The sequence below is a fragment of the Papio anubis genome, chromosome 16, assembly GCF_008728515.1.
Source record: "Papio anubis isolate 15944 chromosome 16, Panubis1.0, whole genome shotgun sequence".
NCBI lineage: Eukaryota > Metazoa > Chordata > Mammalia > Primates > Cercopithecidae > Papio > Papio anubis.
In genome coordinates, this window is record NC_044991.1 from 19,051,804 (window position 1) to 19,070,433 (window position 18,630).

At 47.5% G+C, this 18,630-nt stretch overlaps 1 protein-coding gene across 9 annotated transcripts in view; it reads left to right on the plus strand.

Annotated features, from left to right (window-relative positions):
* PRR14L (proline rich 14 like) overlaps positions 1-4,654 on the plus strand; it is a 70,564-nt gene extending 65,910 nt beyond the window's left edge. For all 9 annotated transcript variants that reach the window (XM_021944117.2, XM_021944114.2, XM_021944115.2 and 6 more), the window contains 1 exon segment: positions 218-4,654. In XM_021944117.2, coding sequence (XP_021799809.2) covers positions 218-494 — 277 coding nt within the window. In that variant the 3' untranslated portion in view covers positions 495-4,654.
* The last annotated feature ends 13,976 nt before the right edge of the window (positions 4,655-18,630 follow it).

Sequence of the window (18,630 nt, forward strand, 5' to 3'; positions counted from 1 at the left end):
TGCAGTGAGCCAAGATCATGCCATTGCACTCCAGCCTGGGCAACAAGAGTGAAACTCTGTCCCACAGAAAAGAAAAAAAAAAAGAGTTGGTGCAAGTAGCTTTCAGTCACTGTTGACTAGAAGGGTTGTTAACCCAGCGTCAATACCCTGACCCTGTTGACAGGATGGGCCATGTGAGTCAGCCCGTTGGTGATTCTGTTTTGTGCTTCATCCTTAGGTGTTTAGAGACCATCTTTGAGGAACCCAAGGAACGAAATGGTACGCTAATCTCAATAAGCCAACAGAAGAGGAAGCGAGTTCTAGAATTTCAGGATTTTACAGTCCCGCGAAAGAGGAGAGCTCGAGGTAAAGTCATGGTGGCAGGCAGCTTTACCAGGGCCCAGAAGGCAGCTGTGCAGAGTCGAGAGCTGGATGCTCTTTTGATACAGAAACTAATGGAACTGGAGACCTTCTTTGCCAAGGAAGAGGAGCAGGAGCGATCATCAGACTGTTGAGAAGCAATTCAGTTTGAGGGTCTCAATTTTAGTTTTGTTTGTTCGTTTTTTTGGTTTTTTTTTTTTTTTTTTGGACCTCCTTGGAAGAGGTTGCCTAATTTTGCCCTACCGCCAAACCACTCAAAAATGCACAGTCCATGAATTTTACCTATTTCAAGGTGCAACCTTTTTAGAAACTGGTGAAGGAGGGTCCTCTACTTTTACTGCTGAGTATAGAACCTCAGGAATGCTCCCTTTCTCCTGGAAATGAACCTGAACGACATCTAGCCTCCTCCTCAGTCTCTGCCATCCACAGGAGGAAGCAGCAGCCTATCTTCAGTAACACTAGGATTCCAAGGACTCACAGGATTTGCACGTCCATATGAAAGTTCCGCTTTGTTTACGGTGGTGCTAGACCAAGATTATTAGAAACGTGGCCTAGGGAGGGGAACTGGCGTCCTGTCCTACGTGGTCTCACTGGCTCATTTCAGTAGTTGAGGAAAGATGAGCTGTTGTGTTTTCTAATCTTTTGTCTGCCCAGGACCTATTGATGTGAGTGTATGTGAGAGTGTTTGTGCGTGTGTGGCTTTTTCCCATCATTTTCTCCCCTCTGTGACTGTGGGTCACTAGTGCCAGAGGAGCCCGTCCAGGCCCCATTCGAAGTAAGTTGCACTTTTTAATGTTGTGGTGTGGATTATTTTCATTTGTTTTCTTTTTTGTTGTTGTTTTTGTACTATTATTGCTGCATGTTTGGAGCCTTTAAATGTGATTTTAAAACAATTTTTTAAGGAGAAGAACAATACATGTCTTAAGAATACATGATAGGCATTCGACCCAGTTGACCGCTGCATGGAAGAGACATTTTTCCTATTCATGTGTTTCAGGCAATCCCTTCCCCATCTCCAGCTTCTAGTGTAACTCATTAGAGGGAGCACTTTTATTCATCTGGGTTCTCATTCTTGCCCACCAGATACATGTATTTATTTTAGTGATTTAAGTAAGAGCAGGTTTCTCTCCCAATCATTGAAAAAATACTGTGGTTGGGTGTGGTCTTAATGGTTTTTATCTGAAATGGTGTCAGGTAACAAAATTGAGTACAACAGCTTGGACAGTGATACAGGCTGACCCACAGTATATGTGGCTCTCCAGACAGCTCGCTTCAAGAATGGGAAGACAGTCGGGGTCATGCTTCAGACCCAGAGATGTGTTCCTGCAGTGGGAGCTCAAAAATCCCCAGCCAGCCCTCTTTGAGGGCCACCTCATTGTACTCTGGGCTCCTGTGTCACATCTACCGGAACTGTCGAATGCCGGAGTTAGCCAAGTTTCTGGGTTTGTGCCTGCAGGAGTCTGTGGGCAGAGGGCTGCTGTGCGTCAGCAGCCTCGAGGTCTTGTTCCTTTTCCACTGAAGTCCTGTGTACCCATATCCTGCTCCCCTTCCCCTCCTTCTCTAGGGGTTTCTCTTTCTCTTTCTCTCTCAAAACAAGAGTTTGGAGAATTAACATTCCATGGCTGGTGAGTGGGGTGCTAAAGTCATCATCAGGACACCAGCATCACCTCTTCTATCCTCCTGGGAGCCACTGGCATGGAGCAGCCACCGATGGGAACCGTCAGAGTTCTAGGCACATTTCCAAGTCAGTCTGTTAGAGAAGAGTGAGTGGCACGTCCTGGAATGTTGGTCAACTCTCTTAGGTTTCTTTTGCTTCCCCATTTGCTAGTGGATGGGGAGATGGGGTGGGGGTGGGGGGTCTCTATGTGCCTTGCTTTTGCAGGTTGACAGTCTATGCCACACTGGAGCAGAAAAACTGACTTAAGCCAGAGAGAAGAGTGTGCTACGGCTATCTTCTAGGCCCACTGCCTCAGACATAGCATTGAGATAAGTAAAATACACACATGGTCATCCACGGAGGCGTCCAAGGCCATGGCCAGATACAATTAGAAGAGAGCCAGGCTTCCGTACCAGCTCTGAATGATGCTAACCAGATTCTGTCATTCTACATCCACTTTGCCCAGACTGTATAGACACGACCTATGTTTCACCTCAATACCTCTCCCTTCCTGGGACAGGGTTCTTAGACACTAAATGCTTCTCTCTGCCTTTTTTGCTTAAGGGAGTGGGATGGGTAGTACATTGTGCTCTTGTTCAGGCATGTTTAGGGAGCTCGTACTGGACAGGTTGCAGACTAGCAGTGAGTCAACAAAGCCCTGTTTGCCAGCTCCATTGGCAGTGTAGATGCAGTGATGTGGCAGCTATGTTTCCCAGAGAGAACAGTGGGCACAGCTGTAGTGTCACCAACATTGCAGAGATAGTTTCAACTGCCCGTAATAGGTGTGGCACTCGAAGAGCCAGGAGCAGCGGTTTGGAACATGGGTAACCGGGAGCAGAGGACTGGAAGAAACAGAGCTGGGCTCCTTCCTTGTCTTGACAATGTAGGAGAGAAGTTCTGAGGCCAGCCCTGGCCCTCGTTGAAATTCTTGGCCTACCCTCTGGCTAGGGCCCTTCCCCTGCTCCAAAGTTGAGAAGGGGGCCCCACTGCAAACTTGAAATTACTTACCTGAAGGTGATGTATATACGTAGGCTCCAGCTGCGCTCAGCCACACCTCTCTTACATTCAGTTTCAGCACTGAGCCAGCTGCAGTGTTGTCATGGGTCCTCAAGCCCGCGGTCCCTAACCATGATGGGACACAGTAATCGGCTGCTGGCACACCACTTGCCCAGAGCTACAAGTCTGGTTCTGGTGTGGAGTTGGTACAGTTTCTGAATATGGGAACTTCCCTCCCCAAGTGGTGGGAAGTTACAGTTAACTACAACTTAACTATCACTCACTTCCAGAGGTTTAGTGTTTTTAATATGGGAAAGAGGAGAAATCTCAGGTCCAATCAGGGTTCTGCCCATCAGCTTTTCACTGAAACTTTCAATCGTGGTTTTTTTTTTCCCCATCTTTCAGTTTCTAGCTGTGTTTGCCTCCTCCCTCCATGTTGCCTCCTCTTTTTTTGCTTTTGGTCTGCTTTCCAGCTTCATGTCTCCATGAGTTCAGCTGTACCTCGTCTCCTGTTAAATCTGATCATGTCCACTTTTTCTTACTGACCTTACTCAAAGCTACGGTAGCTGAGGGAGTTACAGTGAAAAGACATGTAGCGTTTGCCTTATTTGGAGCCTGAAGAGCCCAGAAACTCATGCTGTGAATCCCAAAACTCAGCGCTCCTCAAGAGCTGTGAAAATCATGATACTTTGTCACAATTTTGCCTGAAAGAGTCTTTGGCACGAGCTCCAGAGCTAACCTGAGGTCCATTCCAGATCCCACTCTCTGGGCATGAGACCTCCCCCGTGGCTCCTTCCTCGCCCACTGGGCCAAGAGCAGCAGGGAGCGTACGGGACGGCAGCAGCAGATCCAAGGCCACAGTGTAGCCGATGACTGCATGGCCGTCGCTCCGTCTCCAGGCTGGGATTCCGTCTCATAATCAATGCCATATACATTAAGATCTGTGAAAGACCAACTTTTAGGCAGTGATACTTTTCTCCCATTCCCTGGGGTGGGGGGAGTATGCAGTTGGTGCTTTCTGTAGTTCCCTTGTTCTGTTATGTTTCTGTAAGCTTTCCCCCTGGTGTCATGGAAAGGACCTCTTAAATAACCACATTGTGGGTGGCTGTATCCAAAGTTTAAATAATTGGCCAGAAGTGCAGAGTATCCTTTCCTGGATTCGTGTCAGGAAAGGGCTCCTTGCCAGAACCTAACTTGTTATATAAAAACTGGCTAGGGAGATTTAATTTTACTAAAATTACAGTTTAATGTTACCATCTAGCCACAAATTGAGCAGCAAAAGCTATTTTGATGATGAAGGGGGGTCCTTGTTGAGCCGGCCATCTAGTGCAGTGTGCTCTCAGATACAATGCTTGTTGATTGTGTGTCTTCACAAGCCCCTCTCTGGTGCTGAATTGGATTTGAATTCTTCGTGAGAGGCCTCAGCATCTCCTTGGGCTGGTCTGGGCCAGTAAAAATAGCTGCCTGACATGTTTATATATTATCATGGTCAGTAGTTCAATGAAATTTGTACATTTTTGGTAACATTGGTATACATGATGCCCCTGCAGTTCCTTTTCTGTTTGGTAGTTTGTGACTCTAAAATTTCCACTGTTATGTGTGTTAATTTATGAAAATAAATTTTTTTGAAAACCTTTCAAATAACTCTCAAGGCCATTACTTTGTTCATGTGGCTTGGCAATAAGTTAAAATGGACATTCCAAAGTTAAATATCACAGCAAGCATCATTCCTTCCAAAGTGGTCACCATTTTCTGAGAAGTATTGTGTGGTAACTGTGGGACCAGCTCAAACTGATTAACCATTGCTTAAGCTGTTACAGGTGACACAGAGCCAAAATTGCCCGGGCGTGCACAATGGAAAAAAGCTTTAACCTCCTAATTGTTACCACCACAAGCCTGGCAGGCCAACTGCATTGGCATCACCTAGGACTAGACAGGAATCCCATAAAAGCTTGACCCACTCCCAGATCAGGGAAACATTTGAGCGTTGCCTCCTGTCTCCATGCCAGTTGACTTTGACTTTTTGGGGTTTTTTTTGGTGGAGTTTCACTCTGTCGCCGAGGCTGGAGTGCAATGGCATGCAATCTCAGCTTACTGCAACTTCCACTTCCTGGGTTCAAGCGATTCTTGTACTTCCGCCTCCCAAGTGCTGGGATTACAGGCACCCACCACCAAGCCCAGCCAATTTTTTTATTTTTTTTAGAAGAGATGGGGTTTTCACCATGTTGGTCAGGCTGGTCTCGAACTCCCGACCTCAGGTGATCCACCCACCTCGACCTCCCAAAGTGCCGGGATTGCAGGTGTGAGCCACTGAGTCCAGCCTCATTTACTTTTTTTGAGACACAGTTTCACTCTTGTTGCCCAGGCTGGAGTGCAGTGGCGTGATCTCAGCTCACCGCAACCTCTGCCTCCCAGCTTCAAGCGATTCTCCTGCCTCAGCCTCCTGAGTAGCTGGGATTACAGGCATGCACCACCACGCCTGGCTAATTTTGTATTTTTAGTAGAGACGGGGTTTCTCCATGTTGGTCAAGTTGGTCTTGAACCCCCAACCTTAGCTGATCCACCCACCTCGACCTCCCAAAGTGCCGGGATAGCAGGCGTGAGCCACTGTGCCCAGTCCCTCATTTACTTTTTAAAAGATCTCACCACTTAACACCTGTCCTTCCCAGCTGTTTATGAGGTTACGCTATGAATCTTCTGCTTCTTATTTAGCCAATGGAAACTGGTGAAAGAATGACTGAAAACGCCTCTCTAACACCATATTGATACATTCCAGAAAGAAGCATGATTCCTGAGGACATTCTTCCTCTGTCCAGAGCAAAAGCAGTGCCCAGTTTCCCCTTCTTGGCCTCAGAACTTCAGCAAGGAATTCTATCCATGTAGTCTTCTCTTTGGGGAAATTAACTGCGTGACAGCTGTGCTTCTTGTTAAGTTTCATGGTTATTTGGAGAAGGGTACTCTCCTACACCATTTCTTGAGAAAAGAGTTGCTAATTATCAGTTAAGGCAGTATAATCTCTTTAACCTCTCATTACAGAATCTTGTGCTGGTAGAGCCTGGTAAGGACTGGTCAAAACTGATTTAAGGCTGAGCGCTGTGACTCATGCCTGTTATCCCAACACTTTGGGAGGCTGAGGCCGAGGCAGGCCTCCCAATTGAGGTCAGAAGTTGAAGACCAACCTAGCCAACATAGTGAAACCCCATCTCTACTAAAAATACAAAAATTAGCTGGGTGTGGTGGTGCACGCCTTTTATCCCAGCTACTGAGGAAGCTGAGGCTGGAGAAGCACTTGAACCTGGGAGGCAGAGGTTGCAGTGAGCCAAGATCATGCCACTGCACTCCAGCCTGGGTGACAGAGCAAGACCCTGTCTCCAAAAAAAAAAAAATAAATTAAATTTTAAAATAACACTGATTTAAGAATCCTCGGGTGTCCTGCCCTCTTCCAGCAATGGAAAACGCGTTTTTTTCCTTTTTTTTTTTCTTTTTTTTTGAAACAGTCTCACTCTCGCCCAGCCTGAGTGCAGTGGGACAATCACATCTTAGCTCACTGTAGCCTTGAACGTCGTGGCTCAAGAGATCCTCCTACCTCAGCCTCCCAAGTAGCTGGGACTACAGTTATATGCCACCAAGCCCAGCTAATTATTTTTTGGAAGAGAGAGGGTCTCACTATGTTGCCCAGGCTAGTCTCAAGTGATCCTCCTGCCTTGGCCTTCCAAAGTACTAGGATTACAGGCATGAGCCACCGTGCTTTACCTTCCCTCCCCCTCCCCTTTGAGACCGTCACTCTCTGTCACCCAGGCTGGAGAGCAGTGGCATGATCACGGCTCATTGCAACCTCGAACTCCTGGGCTCAAGCCATCCTCCTGCCTCAACCTCCTGAGTAGATGAGACCACAATGCCATGACACCAGGCTAACTTTTTATTTTTTGTAGAAGCAAGGTCTTGTTACATTGCCCAGGCTGGTTTCTAACTCCTGCCTTCAAGCAATTCTCCCACTTTGGCCTCCCAAAGTGCTGGGATTACAGGCATGAGCGGCTGCACCTGCCAAGATCACATTTCCTGGCACCATTCTGGGATTTTCTTTTTTTATTTTATTTCATTTATTTGGTTTATTTATATTTATTTTATGTCTCACCTGTCCTCTGGCTCAAGTGCAGTGGCGCGATCTCAGCTCACTGCAACCTCTGCCCCCCAGGTTCAAGTGATTCTCCTCCCTTAGCCTCCCAAGTAGCTGGGACTACAAGCATGCACCACCATGCCCGGATAATTTTGTATTTTACTTGAGATGGTGGATTTCACCATGTTGGCCAGGGCTGCTGGTCTCTGAACTCCTGGCCTCCCAGATGACCACCCCAGCCTCACTCTAAAGTGTTGCTGGGATTACAGGCATGGAGCCACCCTGCACTAGGCTAGATTTCTTTTTTTTTTTTTTGAGACGGAGTCTTCTGTCGCCTAGGCTGGAGTGCTGTGGCTTGGATCTCAGCCTCACACTGCAAGCCCGCCTCCCGGGTTCCCGCTTCATCTCTCCTGCCTCAGCCTCCCTGAGTAGGGGCTCAATGCTAGGGCGCCTGGCCACCTCGGCCCCTCGCTGCTTTTTATTTTTAGTAGAGACGGGTTTCACCCTCTGTGCCATTAGCCAGGATGGTCTCGACCTCCTGACCTCTGATCCACTGGCCTCGGCCTCCCAAAGTGCTGGGATTACAGGCTTGAGCCACCGCGCCCGGCCTCAGATTTCTTTTTTAAAAAGTGTTCTAGAAAATTCATAATTCTTCAACTTACAGGGTCATAAGTGAGTCCTTCATGACATCTTTCTCAAACCTCCAGTGCCTCTTCCTTCCCTATCCACAGCTGATAGTTTTCCTTTGCATTTCACTGAGGAGGCAGAAGTAATTTGAATACAACTTCCACACCGACCCTTGGCTGTTCCTTGCTCGGATCTCATGATACGTGTGCACTTGCTGCCTGTGCCCACAGCGATGCCCTTCTCTCACATTTCTACATGGTTCCTTCAGTTACTGTATTCAGATATTTCCCTTTCCAGATCACTCTATTGGGAGACAGTCTCACTCTGTCGCCCAGGCTGGAGTGCAGTCGTGCGATCAAGACTTACAGCAACCTCCAACCCTGGGTTCAAGCGATTCTCCTGCCTCAGCCTCTCAAGTAACTGAGATCACATGCGCCCGCCACGACGCCCGGCTAATTTTTTGTATTTTTAGTAGAGACGGGGTTTCACCATGTTGGCCAGGCTGGTCTCGAACTCCTGACCTCAAGTGATCCACCCGCCTCGACCTCCCAAAGTACTGGGATTCCAGGCGTAAGCCACCGCGCCTGGCCAGTGTTTTATATTTTTTTATAACACCACTGCCTCACCATATTATTCACGTTAAACTCCTTGAGGTCGGGGACTTTGCTTTATTCACTCTGGCCCCTCGGACATCTAGAACAGAACTTGGTCTTACGTGGTGGGAGCTCAGGAAATACTTCATGGGTCAATGACTGATTCCCGCCTCCGTTGCTACACAGACCTGCCCAAGTCCTCTTTACCTCGCTGACTCTTTGAATATTTGAAGACTTCCCCCTAATTTTTCTCCACCCGTTCTTAAACTATTACTCAAGGGACCTGGTGTGCAGCTAGCTGCCCAAGCACTGACAGCGAAACTGGCCACTTCCTGGTATTCCGCTCTGCGCATCGCCAGGCGCAGCCGCACCCACTGCCGGCCTCACGCCGTCTGATTGGCTGTAGCTCTCCGGAGGGGCGGGGCCATCCAAGGAGCTACCCACATTGGAAGAGGCTGCTAGTCCTTCGCTGATACTTGCGGGGGTGGAGAGGGGGAAGGGTCACGTGGTTGAGACTCGCCACGTGAGCCAGGCACGGTGACTCGCGCCTGTAATCCCAGCACTTTGGGAGGCCGAGGCGGGTGGATGACTTGAGGTCAGGAGTTCGAGACAGCCCTGGCCAACCTGGTGACTCTACTAAAAATATAAAAAATTAGCCGGTCGTGGTGGTGCGTGCCTGTAATCCCAGCTACTCGGGAAGCTGAGGCAGAAGAATCGCTTGAACTCGGGAGACGGTGGGTGCAGTGAGCCGAGGTCGTGCCACTGCACTCCAGCCTGGGAGAAAGACTCGCCTTAGCAGCTTCTCTCTCTTTTCTTTTGCATTTTTAATCTTAGACTTTTGGAGATGTTGAAATGGTCCCTGAAACACTGCAAACACAGGGATGGGGGATGGATCCCAAAGTATGGCAGCTACTCTTGAGTGCCTGTTCCCCTCCTGTCCCTCCGCTACTGCTGCCTAAGTGGTCTTCGTAAAACACAAGTTTGCACTTGTCAGAACCACTCCTTAAGGTCTCTCATGGCTTGCCCTCGCCTCCAAATAAAGATACTAACCACCGAGCTGTCTCACGCCTGTAATAGCAGCAGCACCTGAGGAGGCCAAGGCAGACGTTTCACTTGAAGCCAGGAGTTTGAATGTATATATGTATATTTGAACTTAATATATTATATATATAATATTAAGTTCAAATATATATATATATGCCAGGCACGGTGGCTCATGCCTGTAATCCCAACACTTTGGGAGGCCAAGGTGGACGGATCACCTGAGGTCAGGAGTTCAAGACCAGCCTGGCCAACTGGCGAAACCCTATCTCTACTACAATACTGAAAATACAAAAATTAGTCGGGCATGGTGACAGGAGTCTGTAATCCCAGCTACGTGGGAGGCTGAGGTTGGAGAATCGCTTGAACCCAGGAGGCGGAGGTTGCAGTGGCCAGAGAGTGCATCATTGCACTCCAGCCTGGGTGACGAGTGAAACTCCGTTTCAAAATAAATAAATATGCATATATATATATATATATATATATATAAAATATATAATTATATATATATATATATATGTAGAGAGAGAAGGTCTTGCTATGTTGTCCAGGCTGGATTAGAACTCTTGGGCACAAATGATCCTCCTGCCTCAGCCTCCAAAGTAGCTGGGATTACAGGTGTCAGCTACTGTGCCCAGACTATTTTTACATCTTTATTTTTATTTTATTTATTTATTTTTTTGAGACTGAATCTCACTTTCTTGCCCAGTCTGAAGTGCAGTGGCGTGATCTTGGCTCACTGCAACCTCCGCCTTCAAGTGATTCTCCTCCCTCAGCCACCTGAGTAGCTGGGATCACAGGCACATGCAACCATGCCTGCCTAATTTTTGTATGTTTAGTAGAGACAGGGTCTCGCTCTGTTAGCCAGGATGGTCTCGAACTTCTTTCCTTTTTTTTTTTTTGGAGACAGAGTCTTACTCTGTCACCCAGGATGGAGTGCAATGGCGTGGTCTTGGCTCACTGCAACCTCCACTTCCCGGGTTCAAGTGATTCTCCTGCCTCAGCCTCCCCAGTAGCTGGGACTATGGGCACGTGCCACCACACCTGGCTAATTTTTGTATTTTTATTAGAGACGGGGTTTCACTGTGTTACCCAGGCTGGTCTCGAACTCCTGACCTCGTGACCCACCCGCCTCAGCCTCCTAAAGTGCTGGGATTTCAGGCGTGCACCACCGTGAAACCCCATCTCTACTAAAAATACAAAAATTAGCTGGGTGTGGTGGCACTCGCCTGTAGTCCCAGCTACTAGGGAGGCTGAGGCAGGAGAATCGCTTGAATCAAGGAAGCAGAGGTTGCAGTGAGCCAAGATTGCACCATTGCACTCCAGCCTGGGCGACAGAGTGAGACTCCTTCTCAAAAAACAAACAAACAACAACAACAAAAGGAAGTAAAGAAGTAGGAGGACACATCCTTATTTAGCAAATTGCCTCATTTCCCTGTGATGCTCCAGTGGGTACAAGGGTGAGTATAATGAAATAGATGGTACATCTGTCAACTCCAAAACTTAAAGAAACATTCTTTTAAAGAACTGGCTATCTCAAAGTGTTAATAAGATTCTTGGCAAGATTAAATCAACACTGAAATAAAAATGAGCAAGATCAAAAACTATACATTTAAAGAATTTATTTTGAAAGAAAAGCTATACACATATAATATAAACTGTTTATTCTTGTATACGCAAAATCTGAATGAGAAGTACATTCTTGATGTGTGTTTGTCAGCTATTTTTGCAATATTGCTGCATAACAAATCACCCAAATTCAGTAGAGAACAATAGTGAGCATTTATTCTCATGCTCATGGATCTGCAAGTTGACTGAGGTGGGCTGATCTAGACTTGGCTCAGTCTAGTGGCTCTGCTTCAGCTGCAGGTCAACTGGGCATGGCTGTATTTTAGGTCCAGATCTGCTTAAAAGGTCTCATCCTCCTTGCACCAACTGCTTCCCAGAGCAGGAGATCCAAGCCGAATCACACAAGCACATTTAAGGCCACTCCTCTCTTCACATCCTTATATGATCCATTGACCAAAGCAAGACACATGGCCAAGCTCCACATGAACAAGGAGAGAAAATATTCTACCCGTGGTGGAAGAATTGTAGACCTACATGTCAAACGAGAAGGATATAATACAGCAAGAGCATAGGCCGGGCGCGGTGGTTCATGCCTGTAATCCTAGCACTTTGGGAGGCCAAGGCAGGCGGATCACCAGGTCAAGAGATCAAAACCATCCTGGCTAACACGGAGAAAACCCATCTCTACTAAAAATACAAAAATTAGTGGTGGGCGCCTGTAGTCTCAGCTACTTGGGAGGCTGAGGCAGGAGAATTGCTTGAACCCAGGAGGCGGAGCTTGCCGTGAGCCGAGATTGCGCTACTGCCCTCCAGCCTGGGTGACAGAGAGAGACTCCATCTCAAAAACAAATGAAACACAGCAAGAGCATGAAGAATTGGGATAAATGAACAATAATTCAATCTATCACAAAGTATAAAGAACATAAAATAGGAATATAAGAAGAAATATTATTCTTATAAGAATGTAAGAGGCCGGGCGCGGTGGCTCATGCCTGCAATCCCAGCACTTTGGGATGCCGAGGCGGGTGGACCACCTGAGGTTGAGAGTGCGAGACCAGCCTGACCAACATGGAGAAACCCCGTCTCTACTAAAAATACAAAATTAGCCAGGCATGGTGGCGCATGCCTGTAATCCCAGCTACTAGGGAGGCTGAGGCAGGAGAATCACTTGAACCTGGGAGGCGGAGGTTGCGGTGAGCCGAGATCGTGCCATTGCACTCCAGGGCTGAGCAACAGAGTGAAACTCCATCTCAAAAAAAAAAAAGTAAGAAAGAGGCTGGGTGCAGTGGCTTCTGCCTGTCATCCCAGCACTCTGGGAGGCCCAGTTGGGCAGATCACTTGAGGTCAGGAGTTGAGACCAACCTGGGCAACATGGTGAAACCCTCTCTCCACCAAAAAATACAAAAATTAGCACAGGATTTCTTGGAATTTCTTTCAGAGACTTCATGCTGCAAATCACATTGCAAGGTGGCGCATGCCTATAGTCCTTAGCTATTCAGGAGGCCGAGGCAGGAGAATGACTTGAATCTGGGAGGTGGAGATTGCAGTGAGCGGAGACTGCACTACTGCATTCCAGCCTGGGCAACAGAGTGAGTCTGTCTCAAGAAAACAAAACATAAAAAAGAATGTAAGAATGATAGAAGTAGCCAAAAAACTTCATCTACCTAAGATGTAATCTTATGAACAGCATGAGACCTAAGAAATCTGTTGCAAAGGCCGGGCCTTGTGGTTCGTGCCTGTAATCTCAGCACGTTGGGAGGCTGAGGTGGGTGGATCACCTGATGTCAGGAGTTCAAGACCAGCCTGACCAACAAGGTGGAAACCCTGTCTCTACTAAAAATACAAAAAATTAGCCTGGTATGCTGGTAGGCGCCTGTAGTCCCAGCTACTCTGGAGGCTGAGACAGGAGAATTGCTTGAACCCGGGAGGCAGAGCTTGCAGTGAGCTAAGATCACACCACTGCACTCCGGACTGGGTGACAGAGCAGGACTCCGTCTCAAAAAAAAAAAAAAAGAAAAGAAAAAGAAAAAAAGAAATCTGTTGCAAAATCTGCTTTGCAAAACAAGTTATCTTGGCTGGGTGTGGTGGCTTACACCTATAATCTCAGCACTTTGGGAGGCTGAAACAGTCAGATCACTTGAGCCTAGGAGTTGGAGACCAGCCTGGACAACATGGCAAAACCCTGTCTCTACAAAAAATGCAAACAAATTAGCCAGGTGTGGTGGTCCATGCCTGTAGTCTCAGCTACTTGGGAAACTGAGGTGAGAAGATTTCTGGAGCCCAGGAGGTCCAGGCTGCAATGAGCCATGAGTGTGCCACTGCACTCCAGCCTGGGGACAGAGCAAGACCCTGTCTCAAAACAACAACAGCAACAAAAATAATCTGTCTCTAGCAGCATCAGACACACAGAAATTAAAATCTTGCAGAATTTCTTGGAATTTCTCTTAGAGACTTCATGCTGCAAATCACTCAGATGATTAAAGCTCCAGATCACTTTCTTTTTTTTTTTTTTTTTTTCTTTTGAGATGGAGTCTTGCTCTGTTGCCCAAGCTAGAGTGCAGTGGTGCCATCTTGGCTCACTTCAACCTCCGCCTCCTGGGTTCAAGCGACTCTCCCACCTCAGCCTCGCGAGTAGCTGGGACTGCACACACGAACCACCACAGCTGGCTAATTTTTGTATGTTTAGTAGAGATAAGGTTTTGCCATGTTGGCCAGTCTGGTCTCAAACTCCTGACCTCAGGTGATCTACCCACCTCGGCCTCCTAAAGTATTGGGATTACAGGTGTGAGATCACTTTCCTGCAACAAATTGTTACAAAACTTTTGTGAGCTGAATGGAGTTATATGACTTTAGCATTCCACAACCTCTCCCCCATAGCTCTGTATTCAGATACCAGCTGCAGAATTCCGTCATTCCACTTCAGTACTCACATTGTCCCAGTATTTTTTTAAAAGGCACAGGAGTCATAAAAACTCAACCTGGAAAACTATGGACACCTTAGGTGAAATGGAGCAACCTGGGAGTCAGGTTGCAGTATCCAGTCCAGCCATTTCACTTGCTGACCCTGTGACCTTCAGAAAGTCATGTGACCTCTCCTTATCTTTAAAATGAAAAACTTGAGGCCAGGCGCGGTGGCTCAGTCTCTACTAAAAATACAAAAATTAGCCAGGTGTGGTGGTGTGCGCCTGTAATCCCAGCTATTCAGGAGGCTGAGGCACAAGAATCGTTGAGCCTAAGAGGTGGAGGTTTCAGTGAGCCAAAGTCACACCACCGCACTCCAGCCTGGGCAACAAAGTAAGACTCTGTCTCAAAAACAAAAACAAACAAAAACAGAAATAAATAATACAGAGAGATCCTGGTGTACCCTTTTCCCAATTTTCCCGCAATGGCAACATCTTGCAAAACCATACAATATCATAACCACAATATTGACATCCATATAGTCAAGATACAGTACATTTCTATCACCAGGATCTACAAGGATGCCTTAGTCCTTTTATAGCTGCACACATTTCCCTCCCACTCCTACCCTTTCTTTAATCTCTGGCAACCACTGATCTGTTCTCCATTTCTCAATTCTGCTTGCCATGTAACATAACACATTCACAGGTTCTGAGGATTAGAATGTGGACATCACTGAGGATGGGGGTGTAGAGTGGTATTATTTAGCCTATCACAAGGTCGCACTGCAGACCTCCCTTCCTCCAGGAGCCTTCTTTTTTTTTTTTTTTTTTTTGAGACGGAGTCTCACTGTGTCTCCCAGGCTGGAGTGCAGTGGCGCGATCTCGGCTCACTGCAAGCTCCGCCCCCCGGGTTCACGCCATTCTCCCGCCTCAGCCTCCCAAGTAGCTGGTACTACAGGCGCCCGCTACCGCGCCCGGCTAGTTTTTTGTATTTTTAGTAGAGACGGGGTTTCACCATGTTAGCCAGGATAGTCTCGATCTCCTGACCTTGTGATCCACCCGCCTCGGCCTCCCAAAGTGCTGGGATTACAGGCTTGAGCCACCGCGCCCGGCCGTCCAGGAGCCTTCTATACAAATCACTGCCACCAACCCAAATTAATTAAGCCACGCTACTTTTTTTTTTTTTTTTTTTTTTTTGAGACGGAATCTTGCTCTGTCGCCCAGGCTGGAGTGCAGTGGCACAGTCTCCACTCACTGCAAGCTCAACCTCCCGGGTTCACGCCATTCTCCAACCTCAGCTTCCTGTGTAGCTGGGACTACAGGAGTCCACCACTGCGCCCGGCTAGTTTTTGTATTTTTGGTAAAGATGGGGTTTCACCGTGTTAGCCAGTATGGTCTCCATCTCCTGACCTTGTGATCTGCCCATCTCGGCCTCCCAAAGTGCTGGGATTACAGGCGTTAGTCACCGCGCCCGGCCCACGCTACTTTTTTTTGAGACAGAAACTCACTCTGTCAGCAGGCTGGAGTGCGGTGGTGCAATCTTGGCTCACTGCAACCTTTGCCTCCTGGGTTCAAGCAATTCTCCTGCCTCAGTATCCCAAGTAACTGGGACTACAGGGGTGCACCACCATGCCCAGCTAATTTTTGTATTTTTAGTAAAGACGGGTTTTCACCATGTTGTCCAGGATGTTCTATATCTCTTGAGTTTGTGATCCACCCGCCTCAGCCTCCCAAAGTGCCGGGATTACAGGTGTGAGCCACTGCCCCTGGCCAAGCCACAGTACTTTTAAGTGTACTTTCTAATACCTACCATTAACCATAAACCACATGTAAAGTTAATTATGTGACAGTTTCAATGTAAAATTTTGAGAAATGGGGTTTTTTTGTTTGTTTTGAGTTTTTGTTTGTTTGTTTGTTTGTTTTGAGATGGAGTTTCGCTCTTGTTGCCCAGGCTGGAGTGCAATGGCGCGATCTCGGCTCATTGCAACCTCCACCTCCCAGGTTCAAGCGATTCTTCTGCCTCAGCCTCCCAGGTAGTTGGAATTACAGGTGTGTGCCATCACGCCCAGCTAATTTTTGTATTTTTAGTAGAAACAGGGTTTCACCATGTTGGTCAGGCTGGTCTCGAGCTCCTGACCTTGTGATCTGCCCGCCTGGGCCTCCCAAAGTGCTGGGATTACAGGCGTGAGCCACCATACCCCGCCGTTGTTTTGTTTTGTTTGTTTGTTTGAAACAGGGTCTTACTTCTTCACCTAAGCTGAAGTGCAGTGGCACCATCTCATCTCACTGCAACCTCTGCTTCACAGACTCAAGTGATTCTCTAGCCTCAGCCTCCCAAGTAGCTGGGACTACAGGTGTAAGCCACTAATTCCCAACTAATTTTTGTAGTTTGTAGAGATGAGGTTTTGCCACTTTGCCCAGGCTGGTCTTGAACTCCTGGGCTCAAAGCAATCTGCCTGCATAGGCCTGCCAAAGTGCTAGGACTACAGGTGTGAACCGCCTCACCTGGCTGAGAATTTGTTTTTGTTTTTGAGGTGGAGTCTCGCTCTGTCGCCTGGGCTAAAGTGCAGTGGTGCAATCTCAGCTCACTGCAACCTCCACCTACTGAGTTCAAGTGATTCTCCTGCCTCAGCCTCCACATAGCTGGGATTACAAGTACATGCCACCACTCCTGGCTATTTTTTGTATTTTTAGTAGAGACAAGTTTTCACCATGTTGGCCAGGCTGGTCTTAAACTCTTGACCTCAAGTAATCCACCCATCTTGGCCTCCCAAAGTGCTGGGATTACAGGAGTGAGCCACTGCACCCAGCCAGCTTTTTTTGTTTTTGTTTTTGTTTTGAGACAGGGTCTTGCTCTGCTGCTCAGACTAGAGTGCTAGTGGTATTATCGTAGCTCACGGCAGCCTCAAATTCCTGGGCTCAAGTGATCTTCCTGCCTCAGCCTCTCCATGTAGCTAGGACTCCATGTGCGTGCCACCACGCATAGCAATAATTGGCTTTTTTATAACAACACAGTACCTTACAGTTTTCTATAACAATTATCCCGATGTAGCAAACATCATGCAATAGAACAAACGAGATTTTCTTGTTGAGGGGCGGGGTGTGGAGCTTGAATTCTAAAAACGCAGATTTCAAAGAAGCACTCCTCCCTGATGTCTGTAGTCACCAGAATATGAGCTTCCTAAAGGCATGGATGCCCACACTCATACCTAGAGCAGACTCCCATAAATACAGACTTATTAAATCATTGAATAAATAAATGAATGGATGGATTAAGCAAATGCTTCTGACTAGAGGTGTCAGGGCATGGGCAAGGTTGAGAGGCAGCAGCCCTAAAATTAAAAAGTGATGATGACAAAGCTAGCAGCTTCCACTTATCAAGCACTTCCTGTGTGCTGCACACGAATAATGGTGCAAACCCTCATTATAATGCTATAAACTGGGTGTATCACCCAGGCTGGGGTGCAGTGGCATGATCATGGTTAACTGCAGCCCCGACTTCCTGAGCTCAGGTGATCCTCCCACCTCAGCCTCCCAAGTAACTGGGGACTACAGGTATGCACCACCATGCTGGACTAATTTTTCATTTGTTGTAGAAATGGGCTTTCACCATTTTCTCAAACTCCTGGGCTCAAGTGATCCTCCTAAAGTGCTGGGATTACTAGCTTGAGACAGAACAAGGTAAACTGGTTTCCACAGTGGCTGCACCATTTTGCATTCTCATCAGCAATATACAAGGATTCCAATTTTTTCCACATGCTCTCCAATGCTTGTCATCTTCCTTTATTTTTTTTGGAGATGGAGTCTTGCTCTGTTTCCCAGGCTAGAGTGCAGTGGTACCATCTCGGCTTACTGCAACCTCCACCTTCTGGCTTCAAGCGATTCTCCTGCTTCAGCCACCTGAGTAACTGGTATTACAGGTACCTGCCACTATGCCTGGCTAATTTTTTTTTTTTTTTGAGATGAAGTCTCACTCTGTCACCCGGGCTGGAGTGCAGTGATATGATCTTGGCTCACTACAACCTCTGCCTCCCACGTTCAAGTGATTCTCTGGCCTCAGCCTCCCAAGTAGCTGGGAGTACAGGAGTGCACCACCACACCCAGCTAATTTTTGTATTTTTAGTAGAGACAGGGTTTCACCATATTGGCCAGGCTGGTCTTGAACTCCTGACCTCGTGATCTGCCCGCCTCGGCCTCTCAAAATACTGGGATTACAGGTATGAGCCACCAAGCCCAGCCCAACTGGTTAATTTTTGTATTTTTAGTAGAGACAGGGTTTCACCATGTTGGCCAGGCTTGTCTTGAACTCCTTACCTCAGGTGATCCACCTGCCTTGGCCCTCCAAAGTGTTAGGATTACAGGAGTGAGCCACTGTGCCCAGACTAAAATCAACCATTTTAAAGTGGACAATTCAGTGACATTTAGTACATTCACAATGTGGTGTAATATTCATCTCTGTCGGCTGGGCGCGGTGGCTCAAGCCTGTAATCCCAGCACTTTGGGAGGCCGAGACGGGTGGATCACGAGGTCAGGAGATCGAGACCATCCTGGCTAACACGGTGAAACCCCGTCTCTACTAAAAAATACAAAAAAAGAAAAAAAAAACTAGCCGGGCGAGGTGGCGGGCGCCTGTAGTCCCAGCTACTTGGGAGGCTGAGGCAGGAGAATGGCGTAAACCCGGGAGGCGGAGCTTGCAGTGAGCTGAGGTCCGGCCACTGCACTCCAGCTCGGGCGACAGAGCGAGACTCCGTCTCAAAAAAAAAAAAA